Source organism: Cetorhinus maximus, chromosome 16 (genome assembly GCF_964194155.1).
Source record: "Cetorhinus maximus chromosome 16, sCetMax3.hap1.1, whole genome shotgun sequence".
NCBI lineage: Eukaryota > Metazoa > Chordata > Chondrichthyes > Lamniformes > Cetorhinidae > Cetorhinus > Cetorhinus maximus.
The window spans coordinates 70,331,058-70,355,696 of record NC_135894.1 but is presented as its reverse complement, the minus strand read 5'-3'; the positions used below and the strand labels follow the sequence as shown (position 1 = coordinate 70,355,696).

Genomic DNA, 24,639 nt, shown 5'->3' with positions numbered 1-24,639 from the left:
CAACACCGGCAGCAGCAATACCAGCGGCAGCAGCAACACCGGCAGCAGCAGGAACACCAGCAGCAACAGCACCACCGGCAGCAGCAGCAACACCGGCAGCAGTAATACCAGCGGCAGCAGCAACACAGGCAGCAGCAGCAACACCAGCAGCAGCACCACCGGCGGCAGCAGCAACACCGGCGGCAGCAGCAACACCGGCAGCAGCACCACCAGCAGAAGCAGCAACACCAGCAGCAGCAACACCACCAGCAGCAACACCACAGTAGCAACACCAGCAGCAGAAACACCGGCAGCAGAAACACCGACAGCAGAAACACCGGCAGCAGAAACACCAGCAGCAGCAACACCAGCAGCAGCAACACCAGCGGCAGCAACACCGGCGGCAGCAACACCGGCGGCAGCAGCAACACCGGCAGCAGCAACACCACCACCACCAGCAACAACAATGGCAGCTGCAACACCACCGGCAGCAGCAGCAACACCGGCAGTAGCAACACCGGCAGCAGCACCACCAGCAACAGAAGCAACACCGACAGCAGCAACACCACCGGCAGCAGCAGCACCACCGGCAGCAGCAGCAACACTGGCAGCAGAAACACCGGCGGCAGCAGCAATACCAGCAGCAGCAGCAACACCAGCAGAAGCAGAAACACAGGAAGCAGCAGAAACACAGGCAGCAGCAGCAACACCGGCAGCAGCAGCAACACCGGCAGCAGCAGCAACACCACCACCAGCAGCAGAGGCAGCAACACAAGCAGCAGAGGCAGGAACACCGGTAGCAGAAGCAGCAACAACCCCAGCAGCAGAAGCAACACCACCAGCAGCAGAAGCAGCAATGCCAGCAGCAACAACACCAGCAGCAGCAACCACACCAGCAGCAACACCAACAACAACAACACCAGCAGCAACAACACCAGCAGCAACAACACCTGCAGCAGCAGCAACACAGGCAGCTGCAGCAACACAGACAGCAGCAGCAACACAGGCAGCAGCAACACCAGCGGCAGCAGCAACACATGCAGCTGCAGCAACACAGACAGCAGCAGCAACACAGTCAGCAGCAGCAACACCAGCGGCAGCAGCAGCAACACAGGCAGCAGCAGCAACACCGGCAGCAACAACACCACCAGCTGCAGCAGCAACACCACCGGCAGCAGCAGCAGAAGCAGCAACACCAGCAGCAGAAGTTGCAACACCAGCAGCAGAAACAGCAACACCAGCAGCAGAAGCAACACCATCACCAGCAGCAGAAGCAGCAACACCAGCAGCAGTGGCAGCAACACCAGCAGCAGAAGCAGCAACACCAGCAGCAGAAGCAACACCACCACCAGCAGCAGAAGCAGCAACACCTGCAGCAGAGGCAGCAACACCAGCAGCAGAAGCAGCAACAACCCCAGCAGCAGAAGCAACAACACCAGCAGCAGAAGCAGCAATGCCAGCAGCAACAACACCAGCAGCAGCAACACAAGCAGCAGAAACACCAGCAGCAACAACACCAGCAGCAACAACACCAGCAGCAACAACACCAGCAGCAACAACGTCAGCAGCAACAACACCAGCAGCAACAACACCAGCAGCAACAACACCAGCAGCAACAACACCAGCAGCAACAACACCAGCAGCAACAACGTCAGCAGCAGAGGCAGCAACACCAGCAGCAGAAGCAACGCGCCAGTAGCAGAAGCAACAACGCCGGCAGCAGCAGCAACAACGCCAGCAGCAACAATGCCAGCAGCAGAAGCAACAACGCCAGCAGCAGAAGCAACAACACCAGCAGCAGCAACGCCAGCAGCAGAAGCAACAACGCCAGCAGCAGAAGCAAGAATGCCAGCAGCAATAATGCCAGCAGCAGAAGCAACAACACCGGCAGCAGCAGCAACAATGCCAGCAGCAGAGGCAGCAACACCAGCAGCAGAAGCAACGCGCCAGTAGCAGAAGCAACAACGCCGGCAGCAGCAGCAACAACGCCAGCAGCAACAACGCCAGCAGCAGAAGCAACAACGCCAGCAGCAGAAACAACAACACCAGCAGCAACAACACCAGCAGCAGAAGCAACAACGCTGGCAGCAGCAGCTGCAGCAGCAACACCAGCCTTCTCATCTTCATAAGAGTGAAGCGCTGTGGAGAGGTCCAGTTCACAGGGGGCGATACACCCAACATAGTGTATTCAGACAGAGAATAAGCATCCTGTATATGGCTGAGCAGTAGTTTCTCAGGGGGCTGAGGATTTTGTGAGAAGTTCACTGACATTTGAAGGCACCTGGAGAAAGTCCTCGTGCCAAGTGGACCTCCTGCCAAGAAGGCATGCTTTGTTATTGGCGGTCAAAGTCACACAGCCCTTAATATATTTGCCTCTGTCTCCTTCTGGGGATCTGCAAGAGACATTTGCAGAAATTCGCAATCTACTGCCCACATGTGCATCTCACAGGTGCAGGACCAATGCCGTGTTTGCCAGGGCCAGGCCTTAGGTGTCCTTTTCAATCAATGAGGCCAGTCAGAATGAGCAGCTGCTCGGCTTCACCACTCTGGCTGGCCTCTCACAGGTCCAGAGAGTCAGCAACAGCACACACGTGGCAGATCACCTGATCAACCCAACAGGCTTCCACTCTAACAATGTGCAGCTTATATATAACTACAAAAAGATCAGCATGCATGTTTGTGCAAGATTCCCAGGGAGCTGTCACAATACTTTCATCCTGTGCCAGTCAAGCCTCTTTGATCTTCACACCTAAAAGCAGAGTTGGTGGCTGCCTTCTTGAGAGACAAGGGCTATCCACTAAAAACCTGGCTGATAACATCCATTAGGAGACCAAACAATGCCCAAGGAGATACAAAAGAAGCCAACGGATCACTAAAGCTGCCAATGAAGCAAGTAATCAAGATGCTAACAATGCGATTCAGGTAATTGGGCAGATCTAGGGGGTACCCTTCAGTATGCACGAACTTGGTATCTAAAACTATAGTGGTTTGCTGCATCCTACAACATACAGCAGCAATGCAGTCTACAGCTCCAGGAGGAAGAAGGTACTGAGAGCATTGTCTCTTTGGAGGGGTGGGAGGAGGGTGAAGAGCAACAGGAGAAGCAGGAACATAATGTGGCACGTGCACTGATAGGCACGCACCTAAGTGCCCAGGATGCCTAGGTTAGCCTGATCCTGGCAGAGTTCACTCACTGAATGAGGCAGCGCATCCACCTAACAGCCAAATTCAGAACCCATTTGGTCCATCTAACCCTGAGCACAAAGTAATCCCACAATCATATATACATACAATTAACAGACACCAATTGCTCATCATTAACTCTTGTCTTACAATTCATCACAAGTGAGAAGGCCACTTGGCAGACAGCAGGTAAAAATGGGCAATATAGAAAGTGAAGCAAACGATTTTAATCATATAGTAAAATTAAACAGATATTTAACAATCTAACACTGTATTAAACACCCATGTGCATATCCTTATGCAACCACATTCCCTTACTCTCCTTTCTCCAACTATGCTTCAACAGAGCTGGAGGCAGGCTAATCAGGTCCATGCACTGACTGCTCTGATGCTCTTGGCTGATATCTTCTGGGCTTTGGAACCTGCGAGAGCCCCACCAAAGAATGCTCCGCCTGAATCTGTGCAGGGGTTGACTCAGCCATCAGGACAGCGAGCAACATGTGGATCTCTGACTAAGGGAGGTGGGAGAAACAGAAATGGAAGCCCTTTGAGCAGAGTCCCCACTTCCATGTCCCTTTTCTCCATCTTCCCTCTCATGGGTCATCCACACCTTCCTGCTAGCAACAGGTTGGAGAGGCTGATTTGCTGCAAATCAGTGAGGCTCTGAAAGGTCAAGGTTTTTATCAATCCCGTTTAAGGTAACATTCTGAGAGTGAAGGCAATTGCTGGGGGCCAGCATGCACTTGGTCAACCATAAAGGTGGTCATTTTTTCCATAAACATAGATATCAGCCTTGAAGGCCTACATCATCATGGCATTTATGTTAGAGACAATCTTCTCCAATCCCGTTCCAATGCAGTGTGCATGGAGGCTGACAGAATCTAACATTTTCTGCTGTTGCTTCAGATTTGATTTATTTTGTTGTGCATTCAGAGCTCTGAGCATTCTGAGCCTTGACAGGGACTCTCCACCGCTCTCCCTATCCCCAACAGCTGCTCCTGCTCACTTATGATGCAGGAGACACCACATGACAACTTGCTAGTCCCACCTAGGTGTGCGTATCTGAACTGGTGAAAAATGTGCATGAGTCCTGTGACAGTACGTTCTCAAAATGAGTGACTTCCCCTGAGGATCCCTCCTGCACCACCCCCTGCTGGAGGCTTCAAAGGCCTGTGGGAGCTGAAAGGCATGAATTAGAACAGTCAAGATGAGAAGGTGCTAAGTCATCATTGTGCACAATCATATTTCAATGGCCACTGACATCAAGTCAACAAGAGTCAGTTTTGTATGCCATGTAAGATAAAAGCAAAATGCTGCAGGTGCTGGAAATCTGAAATAAAAACAAAAAATGCTAGAAAAACTCAGCATGTTTGGCAGCATCTGTGAAGAGAGAAACAGAGTTAATGTTTCGAGGCCGTATGACTTCTTCAGTGCTACGTATCCGTGTGATATTTAATTCTATCAGCAGGCAGATGAGAGACTCCCATTTCTTCATCTCTGGTGGCCAGATATGTCGATATTCCACTTAACACCTCCTCCTCTGCAGCTGTCTGTATGGAAATGGCTGTGGGGCCACCTCTGATGCTCTGCCTCTCCCTGCGCTCTGTGCTCTCTTCTCCTGCAAGAAGGGAAAGAAGAGGCTGATGAGTGTGAATGGATGAACAACATCTGTGGAGGGTGACCATGAATAAAGACATGATATTGCATTAAGATAACGGGGACCGTCTGTGGTAGATGGTCAGATGGGAATGTGAGGAGGTCCTAGACAGAGGGGGATGTGTGCACTGTAAGATAAGCTGGAATGAGGAGTGATGTGCAGGAGTAGGCTTGGGAAGACAGAGTAAGGGGTTTGGGGTTAGACCCATATCAGGATATAGTTGTATGTGCTAATGCCACTCACCTTTCCTGCCCAGATTAGATCATTAAACTTCTTCCAGTATTGTATCCAGGAGTGTGGCAGCACAATCCTGCTGCTGACCACTTCAGCCATTTCCAATCATGCCTTTTTGTTCTCTGTGGCAGGCCTCTTCCTCCCATTAGCAAAGGATAGAATCTCTCTGTGGACCGGCAGCCTGCAGTGTCATCTCTAGGGAGGCATCTGCGAAGCAAGATTCTAAGAGTCTATTGTTGCATTTTCTGCACCTGCAGAAACCCTTGCACGATGCTTCAAATCTCATTCAAGCAAGGCCCCTTTAAATAGTTGAGATGAAATAGGCTGACGCAGTTCGGCATCACACCCACTCACACTAATTAGTCAGGGATCCCGCAAGTCAGATGCAAATGCAGTGGCTGGGTTAAAAAGCTGCTGAACAAGATGCTGCTGAAACATCTGGGTTCTCCACATGTTGCCAGGCTCCCTCACTGCCAGCTGATCAAAAAGTTAAAGTCCAAATCCACTGGCCAGCATTATTACCTTGTCGGGTGGGCGTGGCGGGCAGGCCCAGGAACGATCACGAAGCTGACCACTGCCCGCGATCGGGCCCCAACACTGATTTCATGCTGGCTGGTTAATTAACGGCCAGTGTGAACTGCACGCTGCAACGCTCAGCGCTGTCGGGATGGGGGCGGGAGGAGTGAGAGCACAGAAGTTCGCGCAAGCGCGCGCAAGCTTCCTGAGGCACAGAGCTGCCTCGGGGAGCTGAAGATTTATAACATTAAAAATAAAAAAGTTAGCAATGTTAACAACATGCCCCCTCATGTAACTCTGTCACACGAGCAGGGACATGTTATGAATGAATTTGAAAAATTTTTGTTTAATTTTTAATTGTTGCTGGAAACCTCATCCCGCCAACCGTAAGGTTGGACGGGCAGCGAACAATTTCATTCAATTAGAACGTTAATGGGCTTAATAGGCCTGTTAATTGTTGGTGGTGCATACACCGACTCCCGCGTGCGCCCGCCAACCGAAATATCGCGTGATGACGTCAGGACGCTCGCCCGACATCATCGCGTGTCATTTTATGCTCGAGCGGGTCTGGCACACGGCCGCCCGCTCAATGCCATTTCTGCCCATTGTTTTCAATTTTCTATCCATGCTGCAACATTTCCTACACTAAAGCAAAATGCTACATATGCTGGCAATATGAAATAAAAACAGAAGATTCTGGAAATAATCTGCAGGTATGGCAGCTTAAACACTGAGACAAAATTACACTGCAGGGAGGCATGAAAGGCTGTGGTGCTCGATGATGAATAATACCAAAACTTCACAGTCATAAAATAAATACCATTGCATTCCATTTGGGTGAAAAAACTTCAATGTTGGTCACAACAAATACATATAACATCCACAGACTGCACACTTCAGTGTGGCAGTATCAGGATAATCACTAACCTTGATGAACAATTCCCATGAGGTCACTTAATGCCTGCCTAAGATGCAAGGGTTACATGTGTCTTGTCCAGCCATCATTTTGATATAGAAAATGCCTTTGTTCATGTCACAGCTGTGGAACTAAAGGCACCATGATGAGATTGGGTGATACCAAATGAAACTGACAAGATGGGAAATAACTGTGGGGGTGGAATGAACGTAGAACCTTTCATCACATTGATTAGCCATTCAAAACTTCAGACTTGGAGCGGGATAAACGCAAAATATACTTACAACGGTACATATTACGTACAGTCAACGAACACCCATGCCACCATCCAAAACTTAGATTTGCTAACTCTACATTTAGGTGCAGCCCTGACATCCACAGCAGTGGTAGAGGCAGACTGCTATGCCCTGTTGTCTGAGATGACTTTGGACGCCTGAAGCCTTCATAGCCCAGCTTACTAAGGGCCTCCTGCTCTGTGGCAGGTGCACCCCCCTCGGCCTGACCTGCTGGAGTAGAGCGGAGCACAGGCAGCGGGGATTTGGAGCAGTAGGCCGCCCTCGGAGTGTCCTGGGTGGATGCCCCTGGAGTGTCTGGCGGGGATTCCCCTCCTATTGGGTGTCCAGGGGCACCTACCTAACTCCTTGAGGAGAAGGGGAACCTAAAGGGAGGTCATGTCCAGTCCCCTTCTCGCCTAGCCACTGCTAGAACACACCCATGGCTAGAGTGATGGTGTGCAGCTCTGATTCAAATTCAACAGAAATTGCTGGGCCTGGTTCTCCCAAAGCCACTGCAACCCTGCCCATGGAGGCTTAATGCATTCACAGGCCAGAGCCACAACATCAGACAGAACATTGACGGACTCCTCCATCCTTCGTTCCAGTCTGGTGACGGCTCCTGACAACTCTGCCTGGTGTTCCCCCACCTCTCTTTGCATCTCCAACATTCCTCTCCGGGCCGATTGCAGAGGCTCGTCATCAGATTTGGACTCAGCAGGGGCCTGGTCTGTAGCAGTTCTCCGAGTGTCAGAGACCTCGGTTGTCACTGCCTCTGCCTGTGGACACGAGGTGATCACTAGAATGTGACCCCAAGCCTGCGCTAGAACTAGGGCCCACCGAGGTGTGTGTATCTGAGCTGGTGGAGGTGCCGGTGAATGCAGTGACGGGTCTTCATCAGATGCTTCCTCAGAATCCCCATCTGAGGTGGTCTGGTGTCTGGGGCTGAGGCACTTGCATGGCATCTTCCTCTGACTTTTCCTGCTGGTGTCTGGAATAGGCAGGATAGACAATTAATGATTGACTAGGCATTCTCCTCTACTATAACTCACATTCATTGTCTGCGTTTGGCCAATGTATACTGGATGGGCCCACACTGGCTTGTTGGGGGAGGCCGATCTCACCTTCAGCGCAGGAATGATCTCTATCCTCTCCGGCGAGCTCTGCTGCTTGTTGCTCATGAGAGGAGAGTGTCCTGAGCCCTGGGGTCTGCCCTCCAGTCTTTGCTTGCTCCCATCAGTTGTGGGCGATCTTGTCCTGCATAAAGACAGGTGAATTAACTGTGTGCTATGGATGAAAGAGCATTTCAGACGCCTGTTGTGTGTGCTGACCCTTCTCCAGGAAGGGATTATTTGTGCAGGATTTTACATGAGATGGTGATCTTAAAGTGGCTGGCAGACCTTAAATGCTGATGTCTGTCCCATCTGCTGGTAGTGTGACATCCCTGTGGACTCTAACTCTTAGGCTGCCTGATGCCCTTATGAGAGTGTGAGTTTGAAGTGAGTAGAAGTTTCATTTGCTCTGGCAGAGTCAATCAGATCATTCATTTATTTCCTGCACTGCGGGGTGATCCTTTTCTGTTGGCCACAGGCAGTAACTTCCCTGGTGACCTCCTCCCAGGCCGGTGTGGTCATGTGTGAGGACCTTTAGCTCCCGTCCTAAGGAAAGAGGACCTCCTGTCTTTCCTGGACAGCCTGAAGGAGAATTACAATGGAGGCCTTGCTGAACTGTGGAGCCGAGGGTTTGTTGTGCTTGGTAGTCATGGTAATGCAGGCATTCAGCCCACACCTGCTGTACAGTGGGTGCTATTTAAATATAGCGCCAGGATCTTCAAACCCCATGATATGTCCAACGGATCAGATCTAACTCTGCAATCCTGCCACATCCAGTCGGGAATGGTGGTGGACAATTAAACAACTCAGTGGAGGAGGAGGCTCCACAAATATACCCATCCTCAATGATGGGGAGACCAGCATATCAGTGCAAAAGATAAGGCTGAAGCATTTGCTACAATTTTCAGCCAAGAGTGCTGAATGGATGACCCATCTCAGCCTCCTTCAGAGGTCCCCAGCATCACAGATGCCAGTCTTCAGCCAATTAGATTCACCCCACATGATGTCGAGAAATGGCTGAAGGCACTGGATAGTGCAAAAGCTATGGGCCCTGACAATATTCTGTCAATAGTACTGAAGACTTGTGCTCTAGAACTTGCCTTGCCCCTCGCTAAGCTGTTCCAGTACAGCTACAGCACTGGCATCTACCTAGCAATGTGGAAAATTGCCCAGATATGTCCTGTCCACAAAAACAGGACAAAACCAACCCAGCCAATTACCTCCCATCAGTCTACTCTCGATCATCAGTAAAGTAATGGAAGGGGTCATCAACAGTGCTATCAAGCAGCACTTGCTTAGCAATAACCTGCTCACTGACGCCCAGTTTGGGTTCCACCAGGGCCACTCAGCACCTGACCTCATTACAATCTTGGTTCAAACATTGACAAAAGAGCTGAACTCCAGAGGTGGGGTGAGATTGACTGCCCTTGACACCAAGGCAGCATTTGACTGAGTGTGGCATCAAGGAGCCCTAGCAAAACTGGAGTCAATAGAAATCATGGGGGAAACTCTCCACTGGTTGGAGTCATACCTAATGCAAAGGAAGATGGTTCTGGTTATTGGAGGTTCATCATCTCAGCTCCAGGACATCACTGCAGGAGTTCTCAGAGTATTGTCCTAGGCCCAACCATCTTCATGAGCTTCATCAATGACCTTCCTTCCTTCATAAGGCCAGAAGTGGGGATGTTCACTGATGATTGCATAATGTTCAGCACTGTTCACAAGTCCTCAAATAATGAAGCAGTCCAAGTCCAAATGCAGCAAGATCTGGATAATATCCAGGCTTGGGCTGACAAGAGGCAAGTAACATTCGCGCCACACAAGTGCCAGGCAATGACCATCTCCAACAAGAGAGAATCTAACTATCGACCCTTGATATTCAATGGCATTACCATCACTGAATCACCCACTATGAACATCCCTGGGGGTAACCATCAACCAGAAACTGAACTAGACCAGCCATATAAAAACTGTGGCTACAAAATCAGGTCAGAGGCTAGGAATCCTGCGGTGAGTAACTCATTTCCTGACTTCCCAAAGCAAGTCCACCATCTACAAGGCACAGGTCAGCAGTGTGATGGAATATTCTCCACTTGCCTGGATGAGTGCAGCTCCAACAACACTCAACAAGCTTGACACCATTTGAGACAAAGCAGCCCACTTGATTGGCACCCCATCCACAAACATTCACTCCCTCCACCAGCAGTAGCAGCAGTGAGTACCATCTACAAGATGCACTGCAGCAACTCACCAAAGGTCCTTAGGCAGCACCTTCTAAATCCACAACCATTACCATCGAGAAGGACAAGAGCAGCAGATAGATGGGAACACCACCACCTGGAAGTCCCCTCCAAGTCACTCACCATCCTGATTTGGAAATATATTGCCGTTCCTTCACTGTCGCTGGGCCAAAATCCTGGAACTCCCTCCCTAACAGCACTGTGGGTGTACCTACACCACATGGACTGCAGCGGTTCAAGGAGGCAGCTCACCGCCACCTTCTCAAGGGCAACTAGGGATGGGCAATAAATGTTGGCCCAGACAGCGGAGCCCACATCCCTTGAAAGAATAAATTTTAAAAAAGAACAAAAGTTGGTGGAGGATCAGAGATAATTTGCTCTTGAGAACCAATTAATCCCTTGATGGACAAACCAGTGACGCCCACATCCCATGAATGAATGAAAAAAGATCCCAGGAATTAATTTTAAAAAAAAGAATGGCAGGGCGGGCAACTCACTGCCTGCTGCACCATGAGATTCAATGAGCTCCTTGTTGATGCATACTTAATGAGCTGAGTAACAGAAAATCGGGCGCAAAAATCCATCCCACTGCCCAGCGGGAATCACGCCGAGTTTCCCGCCCACCACTGCCCTTAGTCTCCAGAAAGGAAAATCCCGCCCTGTATCTTGTACCTGAATTTTTATAAGGCTCCTGTAACAAATCTTACTGAGCACTTTCTTAAAATCCAAACACACTGCATTTCTTTTATCGATAAACTCATTTATTTAAAAAAAAACTCCACTGAATTTATCAAACACAGCTTGCTTACAGCAAATCTGTAATGCTTTGCCCTTTGTTGCATTCCATATGCTTATTAATTTGACCCAGAATTATGAGTTGTAAGAGTTTACGTACAACTAACATTAGACTAACTAGTCTGTAGTTATTCAGCTTATTGTTCTGTTAATTAGGTTGCATCAGCCAGCTACCAGTCTGCTGGTATATTTTTTATATTCATGCAGGATTGCAAATGCCTCCAGAATTTTGTATGAAGTATACATACATTTTCATGTATGTATGAAATCAAAGATATCTGGGAAAGGTTACTCACTTCATTGGCATGCTCATGTGCTTAAATCTCTTATAAAACTAAACAGCTGGAAACATTGTAAGGTAGACTCACTTATTGTCTTGATGTATTGCACTGTTGCTTCAAACTGATTCATATGCTGGGATTGTGAAAAGAATATGGCCAACATTACATTCCCTGATGATGTCACAGTGAAGGTCTGCAAAGGAAAGAGTTGGCTGCTGGAGCATATCCTGTCAAGTGAAGATACAGCTATTTGAATATTGTGTAAAGCTGGTTTCATATACAGTTAAAAATTAAGAACTGGTTTTTCAAAATAATTCTAATTTATTCAATTGGCATTTCTTAAGCAGGAATGGCAATATACCAAATCCTACAATGCATGAGAATAGTCAACTAGTGTCATTTCAAAACTATACTACAAAGAATATGTTCAGAAGTTACACTGAGACTTATACTACCCTTTGATGAAAGATGGGGGCAGCAAATACCTAAGGCTTCAGCAGAAAGCAATGTTCTGTTTCAAAAGTAATTGATTGCTTTGGTCTTTATGGCCAACAAATCATTTGCATTGGAAGACAGCTTTGTATTTTAGCAAAGCAAAACACTGCAGCAATTGTACAAAATTTTCAAAACGATCTCAGCATAAGATAAAGCAAATTAAGTTGCATTACTAAGATAAAAGCAAAATTCTGCAGATGCTGGAAATCTGAAACAAAAACAAAAATTGCTAGAAAAACTCAGCAGGTCTGACAGCATCTGTATAGAGGAAGACAGAGTTAATGTTTCGAGTCCGTATGACTCTTCATCAGAACTAAAGAGAAATAGAAATGTGGTGAAATATAAGCTGTTTAAGGGGGGTGGGGCAGGTGGAACTGGATAGAAGGCCAGTGATAGGTAGAGGAAAAGGAGAGATTGCCAAAGATGTCATATACTAAAGGTCAAAGGGGTGTTGACGGTGGTGATACTGGCTAAAGGATGTGCTAATGGTGACATTAAGGGTAGAAAGCAGGATGTGACAGATGGCCCTAGTGGGGGCTGGGGAAGGGGTTGAAATAGGCTAAAAGGTGGTGATACAACAATGGTTGGGAATAAATTTTAAAAGTTATAATAGAAATAGGTGGAAAAAGAAAAATAAATATATTTTTCTTTACCCACCTATTTCTATTTTTAGTTTTAAAATTTATTTCCATCCATTGTTTTATCTCTACCTTTTAGGCTATTTCGATCCCTTCCCCCCACCCCACCCCAACTAGGGCTATCTGTCACTTGCTCATCCTGCTTTCTACCCTTAATGTCACCATTAGCACATCCTTTAGCCAGTATCACCACCATCAACACTCCTTTGACCTTTTGTTTATGACATCTTTGGCAATCTCTTCTTTGCCTCCACCTATCACTGGCCTTCTATCCAGCTCCACCTGTCCCACCCCCCTTAAACAGCTTATATTTCACCACATTTCTATTTCTCTTTAGTTCTGATGAAGAGTCATACAGACTCAAAATGTTAACTCCGTCTTCCTCTCCACAGATGCTATCAGACCCGCTGAGTTTTTCCAGCAATTTTTGATTTTGTTTAAGTTGCATTACTGTTCAGTCTGACATCACAGATCCAGATTATCTGATCCCACACCCCAAATTTAATTCTCCTCTGATCCCTTATTGATCCATTTATTCTCAAGCATCCTATTTACCTGTTTCAATAGTCATGCAACTAAATGATCAGCTAGTATGGATCTGATGTTGCTTCAATGACATAGTCATTTGGAAAGATCTGAATGTCTATTGTGAATCTGTGCAACAGAATATGAATGCATCACTTGGTAATAAGGGATTAAGATAATTCTCCACCTTGAGCATGAAATAGGTGAATAAATTCTTTTAAAACAACTGAAATAAGTAAGAACATTTTCCAGATCTCATTAAATGGATGACAAAGATACAAAACTTTCTTCTCAGCCATGAATAGTGTTTTAAATAAGAATATCAAAATTATTTAAAACGCATGAATATATATCTACAGGCATAATAGCTTCATAAGCTTGAATCTACTTGACAATCCATTTTAAAAGGAAGCAAGACAAACTGTTTTAACAGAAGTTTAAGGGTAAAGAGCTAAGTTACATTGCAATGGACAGGATAACAAACATGTCCTAAAGAAAATGTTGTGGTTATTGAAAGTCTGAAATAAAAAAACAGAAAATGCTATAAGTACTCAGCAGGTCAAGCAGGAGCGTTTTTAAAAATTCTTTCACAAGATGTGAGCATCACTGGCTAGGGCAGCATTTATTGCCCATCCCTAATTGCCCTTGAGAGGTAGTGGTGAGCTGCCTTCTTGAACCGCTACAGTCCATGTGGTGTAGGTACACCCACAGTGCTGCTGGGAAGGGAATTCCAGGATTTTGACCCAGTGACAGTGAAGTCAGGATGGTGTGTGTCTTGGATGGGAATTTGCAGGTGGTGGTGTTCCCATGTGTCTGCTGCCCTTGCCCTTCTAGGTGGTGGAGGTCGCAGGTTTAGAAGGTGCTGCCAAAGGATCGATGGTGAGTTGCTGCAGTGCATCTTGTAGATGGTACACATTGCTGCTACTGTGCAGCGGTGGTGGAGGGAGTGAATGTTGAAGGTGGTGGATGGGGTGCCAATCAAGTGGTCTGCTCTGTCCTGGATGGTGCTAAGCTTCTTGAGTGTTGTGGGAGCTGCACTCATCCAGGCAAGTGGACAATATCCCAACATGCTTCTGACTTGTGCCTTTTAGATGGTGGACCAGCTTTGGGGAGTCAGGAGGTGAGTTACTCACCACAGAATTACCAGCCTCTGACCTGCTTTTGTAGCCACAGTATATATATGGCTGGTCCAGTTCAGTTTCTGGTCATTGGTAACCCCCAAGGATGGTAATAATGGGGGATTCAGTGATGGTAATGCCTTTGAATGTCAAGGGGAGATGGCTGGATTCTCTCTTGTTGGAGATGGTCATTGTCTGGCACTCTCCACATCTGTGGAGAGAGAAACAGGGTTAACGTTTCAGGTTGATGACCTTTGATCAGAACTGGGAAAAGTTAGAAATGCAATAGGTTCTCAACAATGGTGAGTGGGGTGGGGGGTAGTGAGAACAAAAGGAAAGGTCTGTCACAGCAACGTCAGAGGAGGGAGATTCATCTGAGGCATCACCATCACAGCAGTCAAGTGCACCCTCCACCAGTGCAGATACACTCACCTTGGTGGAGCCTCAAATGAGTTTAGAACAGGTAGCACAAGGTGATCAGTACCTCACACTGAACAGGAGGAGGTTACAGAAGCAGACACAGCTGTGTGCAGTGCCCCTCAGAGAATGGAGGGCAGCTCCAGGAAGCTCAGCTGGGCAGAGATGCAAAGCCTTGTGGGTTACACATAAGGCAGGTCTTTAGGAGCAGCAACAGGAGATGCAACAGCCACTGTGTTCCAATGCATGAGCTCCTTTCACTTTTCAACTATTTATGCAGATTCAGGAATGGCCTCCTCTTCCCTGAATGGCGGCCCGCTGCGCAACCATCTCACCTCCTTGGACATGCTACCGACCCAGCGTGTTTCCCATGCATCGCCTCAAAAATCTAAATCAACCATGCAATGCGAGCTCTTCAATGGCTCATTGACCACTTCAGTTGGTTACCCACTTGTCGCAACCCCCCAAGAAGACAACTCCACCAAAATTGCTGGGAGGCGAGAACATGTCAGGAAACAGGCATGCCACTCAGCAGCATGATTTTCCCATCATGGCAATCTCCCAGCCAACCACCACTTCAGTATGAAAATTCATTCCTCAACACTCAAGGAACTTGACATCATCTAGGAAGCAGCAGGCCGCATAATTAGGGTCCCATCCATCATTTTAAACATTCACTCCCTCCATTACCTATGCACCACTGCAGCAGTGTGTACCATCTACAAGATGTACTGAAATAACTCATGAAGGCTCTTCGACAATGCCTTCCAAACCCATGACCTCTACCACTTAGAAGAGCAGGGCAGCAGGTGTCTGGGAACACCACCACCAGCAATTTTCTTTCCAAATCACATACCATCCTGACTTGGGACTATATTGCTGTTCCTTCACTGTCGCTGAGTCAAAATCTGGGATTCTCTGCTTAACCACGCTATGGGTGCACCTGTAGCACTTGGCCTGCAGTGGTTCAAGGCGGCGGCTCACTTCCACCTTTTCCAGGGCAGTTAGGGATGGGCAACAAATGCTGGCCTTGCTAGCAACACTCACCTCCCATGAACAAAGAAAAAAATCATGCTGTATTTGATGCTACCCTTGCAAAGCAGATATGGGAATTGTTTCCCCTCATATTGATAAACAAGAGTTCATCCTCTGAAGTATAAACATTTTCTATACCTAATTCCACTAGAGTGCAGACATACTGATCTAGAAATTCTTTGGGCCTTGCTCCACTAGCATAACCATGGCGGGCCAGAAGCTCCAGGTGCACTTGTCCAATGCTGTTCTAAATCTTTTTTTTTTAAAACAAGAGCTTTTATTTCAGTGGAGTTTATAAGCAATCATAGCTGTAGAAATGTCGCATCCTGAGAACTGTAACAGTGGCCCTAAAGTTCTTGCGCTGAGAGGTGTTCTGAGTACCCCTTGCTGCTGGGTCTCAGTGGGAATTCACGTGGGGTGAATGCCTACAAAGGAAGCATCAATGACTCCCACCCAAATGCATTCTTCAAAGGCAGAGCAGTGCCTTTCCACTCCACCTGAATTCCCACTGAGACCCAGGTAGGCCAGACCAATTTTTGTTTGGTTAAATATTTCAGCTTCCACAAGAACCAATATGCCTGAAGGCAATCCATCCCCTTTTGTTTGGAAATGTTATTCTGAAAAAGGTTCAGGGACTTTGGGAGGCTTCAAGTCGATTCATGTCTTGGGTTCCACCAAATCCCTTCAGCGTGTGATTGGGGCTGGGGGGTGTGTGGATTCTTGGGGATATACATGGACTTTCAACCCACCTCCCCCACCCCCAGCAACCTAACCACCTCCTCCACAAGCTGGTTTGGCATAGAGGGTGGGGGCAGGACACAGCCTCCCTGACCAGAATTTGAAGATTGGATTTAATTGGGGCAGAATCCCAGAAGAGGAGAGTTCAGGTGCATATTGCCAGCCCCTCCCCCATCCCTCCTCCCAGCAGCAAGGGGTACTTAGAACACTTCTCAATGCAAGAACTTTAGGGCCACTGTTAAAGTTCTCAGAATGCGATGTTTCTGCAGCTATGATTGCTTATAAACTCCATTGCAATAAAAGCTCTTGTTTAAAAAAAAAAACTACTTTTCCAACTGCTCAAATACATACAGTCAAAACTGCAAGAAATCTGCAGTCTTTACTGAGCGATAGAGAAAAAAACTAGACTTGTATGTTAACAAGATTTGGATTTGGAAAGACTATACAAAAGGTCAGGTGAAGTTCATTAAGTAAGCCTTAATAATTGCTTCTATTTCCACAGAAGAAGAATGAAAAACCAGTCAAATCTAGTTTTTGAATAACCTACTGCTGAATGAGCCCACAGGCTAATGCTTTCATGGTCAATGAACATGGTCTGCCTACACCCAGTAGGTATTCTCAGATTATGACCTGTAACATTTAAAGGGGAACAGAATTACCTGGAAAAACTCAGCAGGTCTGGCAGCATCGGTGCAGAAGAAAAGAGTCGACGTTTCAGGTCCACACGACCCTTCAACAGAACTGAAGTATAGTTAGGAGAGGGGTGAAATATAAGCTGGTTTAAGGTGGGGGGGGGCGGGGGGAGAGAAGTTGAGGGTGGGGTGGTTGTAGAAACGTTGACTCTTTTCTTCTCCACTGATGCTGCCAGACCTGCTGAGTTTTTCCAGGTAATTCTGTTTTTGTTTTGGATTTCCAGCATCTGTAGTAGTTTTTTGTTTTTATCTCTACATTTAAAGGGGGATTTTTCCAGGCGCTTGTTTACTTGAGAGGCAAGAAGCTAAAAAAGGCATACATCATTTTTGTCACTAGTGCACCACTCATGTTTGATATATATATATACATACATGTCATGTATTCTTGTATTTTGATGCAACATAGCTGTCCTTTCACATTAATTTCTGTTAAAACAGCTTATTTTGCATTTGTAACCGACAATTCAACAAGATTTACTTCACATCAGCAGTGAATAAAAATGGTTTGTTAAACACTTTTTGCAGGTGCCCTTTTACCCATTTAATGTACAAAACCATTAGACACTTTCAGACTCATAGACTTTGATAAATTCTCCTCAATATTAGAGCAAAGTACAATAATTTCACTGCTATTAAAATCAGAATGGTGAGGCTGTACAGCTACCGTATGGGCATTTTTACTAATTTTATGTAAAGTTAAAAATCACTGATGTTTTTTCGGTTCAACAACATAAAAAGACTTCCTGACTTTTGAGACTTATAAGTCTACATTCAGGTAGGTCAAATACTGAATGAGGACCTGTGCATTTATCAGCATGTATTTTAAGACACAAAATTTATGTTAAACACTGAAAATAGTTGCGGGTTAAAATAGTATCCTGAACATAGCTATGTTGCTCTGAGCTTCTTTTATTTTGTTGGATTCGATTTGTTTAATAAAAATGGAATTGCTTTGGGTTATAGACAAGCTGTTCCAGAACAATTCTTATCACATACTTACATCACTGCAGAAAGTATTAGGCCATTAACAAAATACAATTCATTTTTATTTCACCCAAATAGCTTGCCTGTGTAACTAACACATATTCACAGGCATCAATCACATATCTGTGAGCTTTGGTGCCAGCACTCTACTTATAATGAAGAAAAAACATTATTAACAACAACTTGCAAAACTCTCATAAACAATGCATCAGTCCTTCCTTTATTTACACATGATGCTGTCATCTTCCTCTCATTTCAATTAAGCGTCAATTTTAGTTTATTTTATACACATCAGTGCGAGGTTTGAGGTGAGGTGCTGAGAAATAGATTATCTGTCCACTCTTTGCATCCAATGTTGAAATTTCTTGAAATGTGTACGGGAGAACTTTTTAGGTCAACATGTAGAGAGTCCAACAAGGGACAGCGCAGTGCTGGACCTAATTCTGGGGAATGAAGCCGGACAGGTGACTGAAGTGGTGGTGGGGGAGCATTTTAGTGATAGTGACCACAACATGGTACAATTTAAGCTTGTTATGGACAAAGAAATAGACAAGTTGCAAAAAAATGTTTTGGATTGGAGGAGAGCGGATTTTAGTAAGATAAGGCAGGATCTGGCCAAAGTAGACTGGGAACGGCTACTTGTGGGGGAATCTACAGAGGAGCAGTGGGGGCCGTTCAAAAAGGAAATGGGGACGGTACAGGCTCAACATGTTCCCTCTAGGGTGATAGGAAGGAGTAACAAGCCCAGAGAACCATGGATGACCAGAGATATTCAGGATACGATGAGAAGGAAAAGAGAGACTTTTAGCAGGTACAAGGTGAGCAAATCAGCGGAGGCATTAGTGAAGTACAGAAAGTGCAGGGTGGAGCTTAAGAAAGCAATTAGGAGAGCAAAGAGGGGATATGAGAATGCTCTGGCTGGTAAAAGTAGGGAAAATCCCAAGATATTCTATAAGTATATCAATGGGAAGAGGATAACCAGGGAAAGAGTAGGGCCCATGAGGGACCAAGGGGGCAATCTAAGGGTGGAGCCAGAGGACATCGGTAGAGTGTTGATCGAATACTTCACTTCCATCTTCACCCAAGAGAATGAGGATGAAGGTATAGAACTCGGGGAGAGAGACTGCGAGGTTTTTGAGCAAATTGATATAGGGAGTGACAAGGTATTGGAGGTGCTGGCAGGCTTAAAAGTGGACAAATCTCCAAGTCCGGATGACTTGTGTCCCAGGCTGCCGAGGAATGCAAGGGAGGAGATCACAGGAGCTCTGACACAAATTTTTAATTCCTCTCTGGCCACAGGGGAGGTGCCAGAGGACTGGAGAACAGCTAATGTGGTTCCGCTATTTAAGAAGGGTTGTAGAGAGAAGCCAGGGAACTACAGGCCAGTGAGTCTCACGTCAGTGGTAGGGAAACTTTTGGAGAAAATTCTAAAGGAGAGAATCTATCTCCACTTGGAGAGGCAAGGTTTGATCAGGGATAGACAGCTTGGCTTTGTCAGAGGGAGGTCATGCTTAACAAATTTGATTAAATTTTTTGAGGAGGTGACCAGGTGTGTAGATGAGGGTAGTGCAGTTGATGTAGTTTATATGGATTTCAGCAAAGCCTTTGACAAGGTCCCACATGGGAGACTTATAAAGAAGGCAAATGCACATGGGATACAGGATACCATAATGGGGTGGATTCAAAATTGGCTTAATTAGAGGATACAGAGGGTGATGACAGAAGGATGTTTTAGTGACTGGAAGCCAGTGTCCAGTGGCGTAGCACCGGGATCTGTGCTGGGTCCCCTATTATTCGTCATTTATATAAAGGACATAGGTGACTACGTGGGGGGTAGGATTAGTAAGTTTGCGGATGACACAAAGATTGGCCGGGTGGTTAACAGTGAGGTTGAGTGTCTTGGGCTACAGGAAGATATAGACGGGATGGTCAAATGGGCAGATAAGTGGCAGATGGAATTTAACCCTGTAAAGCGAGAGGTGATACACTTTGGAAGGAGTAATTTGACAAGGAAGTATTCAATGAACAGCATGGCACTAGGAAGTTCTGAGGAACAAAGGGACCTTGGCATGTATGCCCATAGATCTCTGAAGGCGGAGGGGCATGTTAGTAGGGTGGTGAAAAAGGCATATGGGACACTTGCCTTTATCAATCGAGGCATAGATTACAAAAGTAGGGAGGTCATGTTGGAGTTGTATAGAACCTTGGTGAGGCCACAGCTGGAGTACTGTATGCAGTTCTGGTCACCACATTATAGGAAGGATGTGATTGCACTGGAGGGGGTGCAGAGGAGATTCACCAGGATGTTGCCTGGGATGAAACATTTAAGTTATGAAGAGAGGTTGGATAGACTTGGGTTGTTTTCGTTGGAGCAGAGAAGACTGAGGGGGTGACCTGATCGAGGTGTACAAGATTATGAGGGGCATGGACAGGGTGGATAGGGAGCAGCTTTCCCCTTAGTTGAAGGGTCAGTCAAGAGGGGACATAAGTTCAAGGTGAGGGGCAGGAGGTTTAGGGGGGATGTGAGGAAAAGCTTTTTTACCCAGAGGGTGGTGACGGACTGGAATGCGCTGCCTGGGAAGGTGGTGGAGGCGGGTTGCCTCACATCCTTTAAAAGGTACCTGGATGAGCACTTGGCACGTCATAACATTCAAGGCTATGGGCCAAGTGCTGGTAAATGGGATTAGGTAGGTAGGTCAGGTGTTTCTCACGTATCGGTGCAGACTCGATGGGCCGAAGGGTCTCTTCTGCACTGTGTGAATCTGTGATTCTGTGAATGTCAGAACCTACTAGTTTACCTATGGCACAACCAGATGAGCCCAGACTGATTGTTGGCATTGTACTCTGTGTTGTAGCTTTCAGGAACCTACAAGAAATGTGGCTGGGGGCAGTCTCAATCTAATTCCTAATAGGCATAGGTCGACAGCTCAACACTACCACTGATTGGCACTAAACTGACAATCTCACTCAGGCCACAGGGTAACTGATGCTGTGAATGGAAAAAAAAATGGCATACTGCAGTGAAGGGTGCTCTGACTTGGGGCTGGGATACATTGTTGAGGAAGAATAAAGAGGAATCATTACTAATCACAACAACAACATGTATTTATATGGCATCTTCAATGTAAGAAAACATGTCAAGGCATTTATCAGGAGGATTACAAAGTAAAATAAATGTGACATTAAGCCACATAAAATGATATAGAGCAGATGGCCAAAAGCTTGGTCAAAGAAGCAGGTTTTAGGAAGCATCTTAAAGGAGGAATGAGAGGTAGAGAGGCAGAGAGGCAGAAAGTTTTAAAGCGGGAATTCCACAGTTTAATACCTAGGCAACTGAAGATGTGACCACCAATGATGAAGCGATTAAAATCAGGATGCTCAAGAATCTTGAACTAGGGCAATGTAGATATCTTGGACAGTTGTGGGGCTGGAAGAAATTACAGAGATAGAGGGTGCAGATTACAGAAACAAAGAGGGGCAAGGCCTTGGAGGAATTTGAAAACAATTGAGGTGTTGCTTAACCCGGAACAAATGTGGGTCAGCTAGCAGAGAGCTCTTGGGTGAACAAGACTTGATGCAAGTTAGGACACAGGCTGCAGTTTGATAGCTTCAATTTAAAGAGGTAGAATGTGGGGAGGATTGCATTGGGACAGTCATGGTCCAGCAGTAGCAAAGGTATGGATGATGGTTTTCTGCAGCAGATGAGCTGGAATTGGTGCAATGTTACAGAGGTGGAAATAGGCAGTCTGACTGATGGAGTAGAAATGTGATTGGAAGCTCATCTTGGGGTCAAAAACGTCAGTTGCTGGGGAAAGGAGTCAGCGGCTAGTGGGTGCAGTTTGTAACAGAGATCAATCATGCTATATCTGACATGAGAATACTTAATGCACTGAAATGGAAATGTATTAACATCCCTATCTTGATCAGTACAAAATTTACCAAAACAAAAGCTCAACTCTAACCTTGAAAAAAAAAATCCACAAGTGCAGAATGTTTGGGATCAGTGAGCAGATTTCTTCAAACTGCTTGTCCATCTTTTGAGCAGAATTCATCCCCAGGTGAACTATGACACATGCTGTGCCTGTTCATTTGCAAGATGCCTACCTTAACTAGTGGACACATCATCCAAATTTTGTCTCGATTCCTGATGATTTGACCTCTTGGATTTAACTACTATATTTTTTTCTTTGTGACAGCTCACTGCTATTCTTAAAGCTGAGATACTTGCTGTGACTAACACCGTACAAATAAAATACTTTGATTAAAAATAAATATATTGAAATTCAAGTCACCGACCACAATTTCATGTGCATAGAAAGGAAGTAGATAAAGGTTCACACCAGTACTCAATAATGTGGGGTTACAGCCAGCATATTCATTATGTGTAGAACACTATGGGATGTCCTGAGTTTGTGAAATGTGCTATATAAATGCAAGTTCTATTTCTCACCACTCTCAGCAAAGTTGCAATCAAGACCAAAAGATGCAAATAGCGCAGGTCACAAGTGCGCAAGAGAGGCCAAATGGCTACATGAATGCCATCAATGGCTCCTTCTATTTTGCAAAGTCAAACATTCTACTGAAATTGGGGATCCATATGACACGTTAGTGGGAAAGGTGGTGGAAGTACTGCCCAGCCATTTGTTAAGCAGCAAACTTGATGACATTGCAGATGATTTCACTAGCCATCTGGAATGAGGCAAAAATGGTGAGAGAGGGAATGACCATGACTGCAACTGCCAGTGTTGTGATCACAATGGGATGGAGGATTGCTAGTAACAGATGCCACATATATGTAACTGAACAGCAGGTCCACGCAGTCCGGCTTGATCTCCCTGACACACCTCTTTTGATATTCTTCATCCTCTTACACAAAATCCTGTAATAGGGGCACTTTGAAAGTAACTACTGTATCTTGAAAAAGCATGATCATTTTCAAATCTGTCACTGTATCTTCAAGAATTTCCTTCCATCCAGGTGATAACCATATTGCTCTTTACTACCCACTTTAAATGGGAGAGCAACACTGGGCAGAACCTTCACAGGAAAATCAAGGCTTGCATCCTAATGCCCTTATTTGCTTATGTTTCTGGTATATAATTTCTGGTACCCACATCTCCAGCTACATAAATCAAACAGTTTCTGTGAAGTAGATTTCCTACCCAATGACCCGCCTTTCCTTACCTTATGATTAGTTTCTTTTTTCCAGGTACCAATGAGTCATAAAGTGCAATGTAATTCAGGCCACAATCATCATTCATAAAATATTTTTGAATAGTAATTTCCAGCAAATGGTTTGCAGGCGCTCTCATCTCCCAACGACATGATGACGCTTTATTCCACTGGATTCTTCTATCAGTCACAGGACATGCTGAGGGGTAAGATAAGATCATTAGAACTTAAAGTAGGAACAAAATTGAAAGACCCATTGTTCTTTGTTACAACAGCAAATCATTGGGAAATACTGTTCAGTAATGACTGGAACATGAAGTATGCTTGGATGCCAGTGAAAGGGCGGAACTAATAAATTGAATCTATACAGATGGTTTTGCGGAGCTCCTCTAACTACCTGATGTTATGTATACTTCATACATCTCATGAGTAAACTATTTTAAACTTGTTTAGATTTAATGGAAGAGGCTTTTTTAAAATTCATACATAGGATGTGAACGTCACTGGCTAGGCCAGCATTAATTGCCTATAAGGTTGACAGGCAGGAAGCTGACAGTAACATGTTGCATAGGGAGGGATGTAGTCAGCAAAAAGGGCCAATATAGATTCTTGTCAGAGTACTCTGCTATGTATCCAAATTGGTGCAGTTGTAAAATCAACTTCCAAGGTTTTTTTTTCATCATAGTTACAATTTGGAATTTGCAACCAACTAGAATATAGAATTCAGGAATGTAGAATCCAGGTCAAACTGCAGCCAGTCTTAAAGATGATCCAAGCTTTGTCATTAGAATATTGATAGCAATTAAACTACTCACCAAATAAAGCTGCTTGCTGGTCTATTGTTTTCTAAAACATCTCACCACATTCCCATGCAGCTTATTTTACACTATCTATAAATCTTATTTCTTGATATGCCCCATTATATTAAGTGGAAAAATTGGTTCTGGAAAATATCACATCATGAGCACACTGCTTGTTTAGTTCAACATATTCTGCCTTTATCATTGAGCATGACACTTGAATTAACTTAATTTTCACCTCCTGTTTTGTTTGCTTTAAGTTTTGTTTTGTCTTTGTTCACTACCTGCCTTTATTGAAAATCTCTTGGTAAATTCATCTTATCTTCACTGCTTTTAGGACTTTGGCAGATTTCCTTCCCAGATTCAGTACTTACATCTCTCATAAAGACAGTAGATTGAACAAAACACAAACTCTGCAGTCTCATGTATCTCTTTAAAAAAGGAAAGGAAACCTACTGTTGCACAACAGTTTTTGCACTCAAGCATTGCAGGAATTCTCAGTCGAGTTGATTTTCTACTTTAAGAACAAAGCACACAGGAACAGAACAAAACAGTTTTTTTGCCGCCTGTGTTGAGCCATCTTTGCAGTAACTTCCAGGTTGGTCTTGATTTTGTGCAATAGAGAGCTCTTGGTATGAAACCAACCTATTTCTCAGGGCCGACACATTGGAGAATGGTGCGAAAGAAGGGTGGGTAGTCGGAGCTACTTAGAGGCTGCAGCTGCACTTTTGTTAAATGTACTGACTGGCTGTCTAGCAGCACCAAAAACATCATGCATTTTAGACTCTGCTGTAGAACTAATGCCACATGTGAAGAGCAAAAGGAGGATCTGGAGTTCCA

General features: G+C 45.5%; 1 protein-coding gene across 1 annotated transcript in view; it reads right to left on the bottom strand.

The window, feature by feature from the left end:
- Positions 1-23,194, bottom strand: part of LOC144691683 (suppressor of tumorigenicity 14 protein homolog) — a 117,311-nt gene extending 94,117 nt beyond the window's left edge. Inside the window, exons 1-2 of the mRNA XM_078560014.1 lie at positions 23,012-23,194; positions 11,273-11,412 (exon numbers count right to left, since the gene is read on the bottom strand). Of these exons, the coding sequence (XP_078416140.1) occupies positions 11,273-11,412; positions 23,012-23,139 (268 nt within the window). The 5' untranslated portion in view covers positions 23,140-23,194. The remainder of the gene's footprint in view (positions 1-11,272; positions 11,413-23,011) is intronic.
- Positions 23,195-24,639: the final 1,445 nt, after the last annotated feature.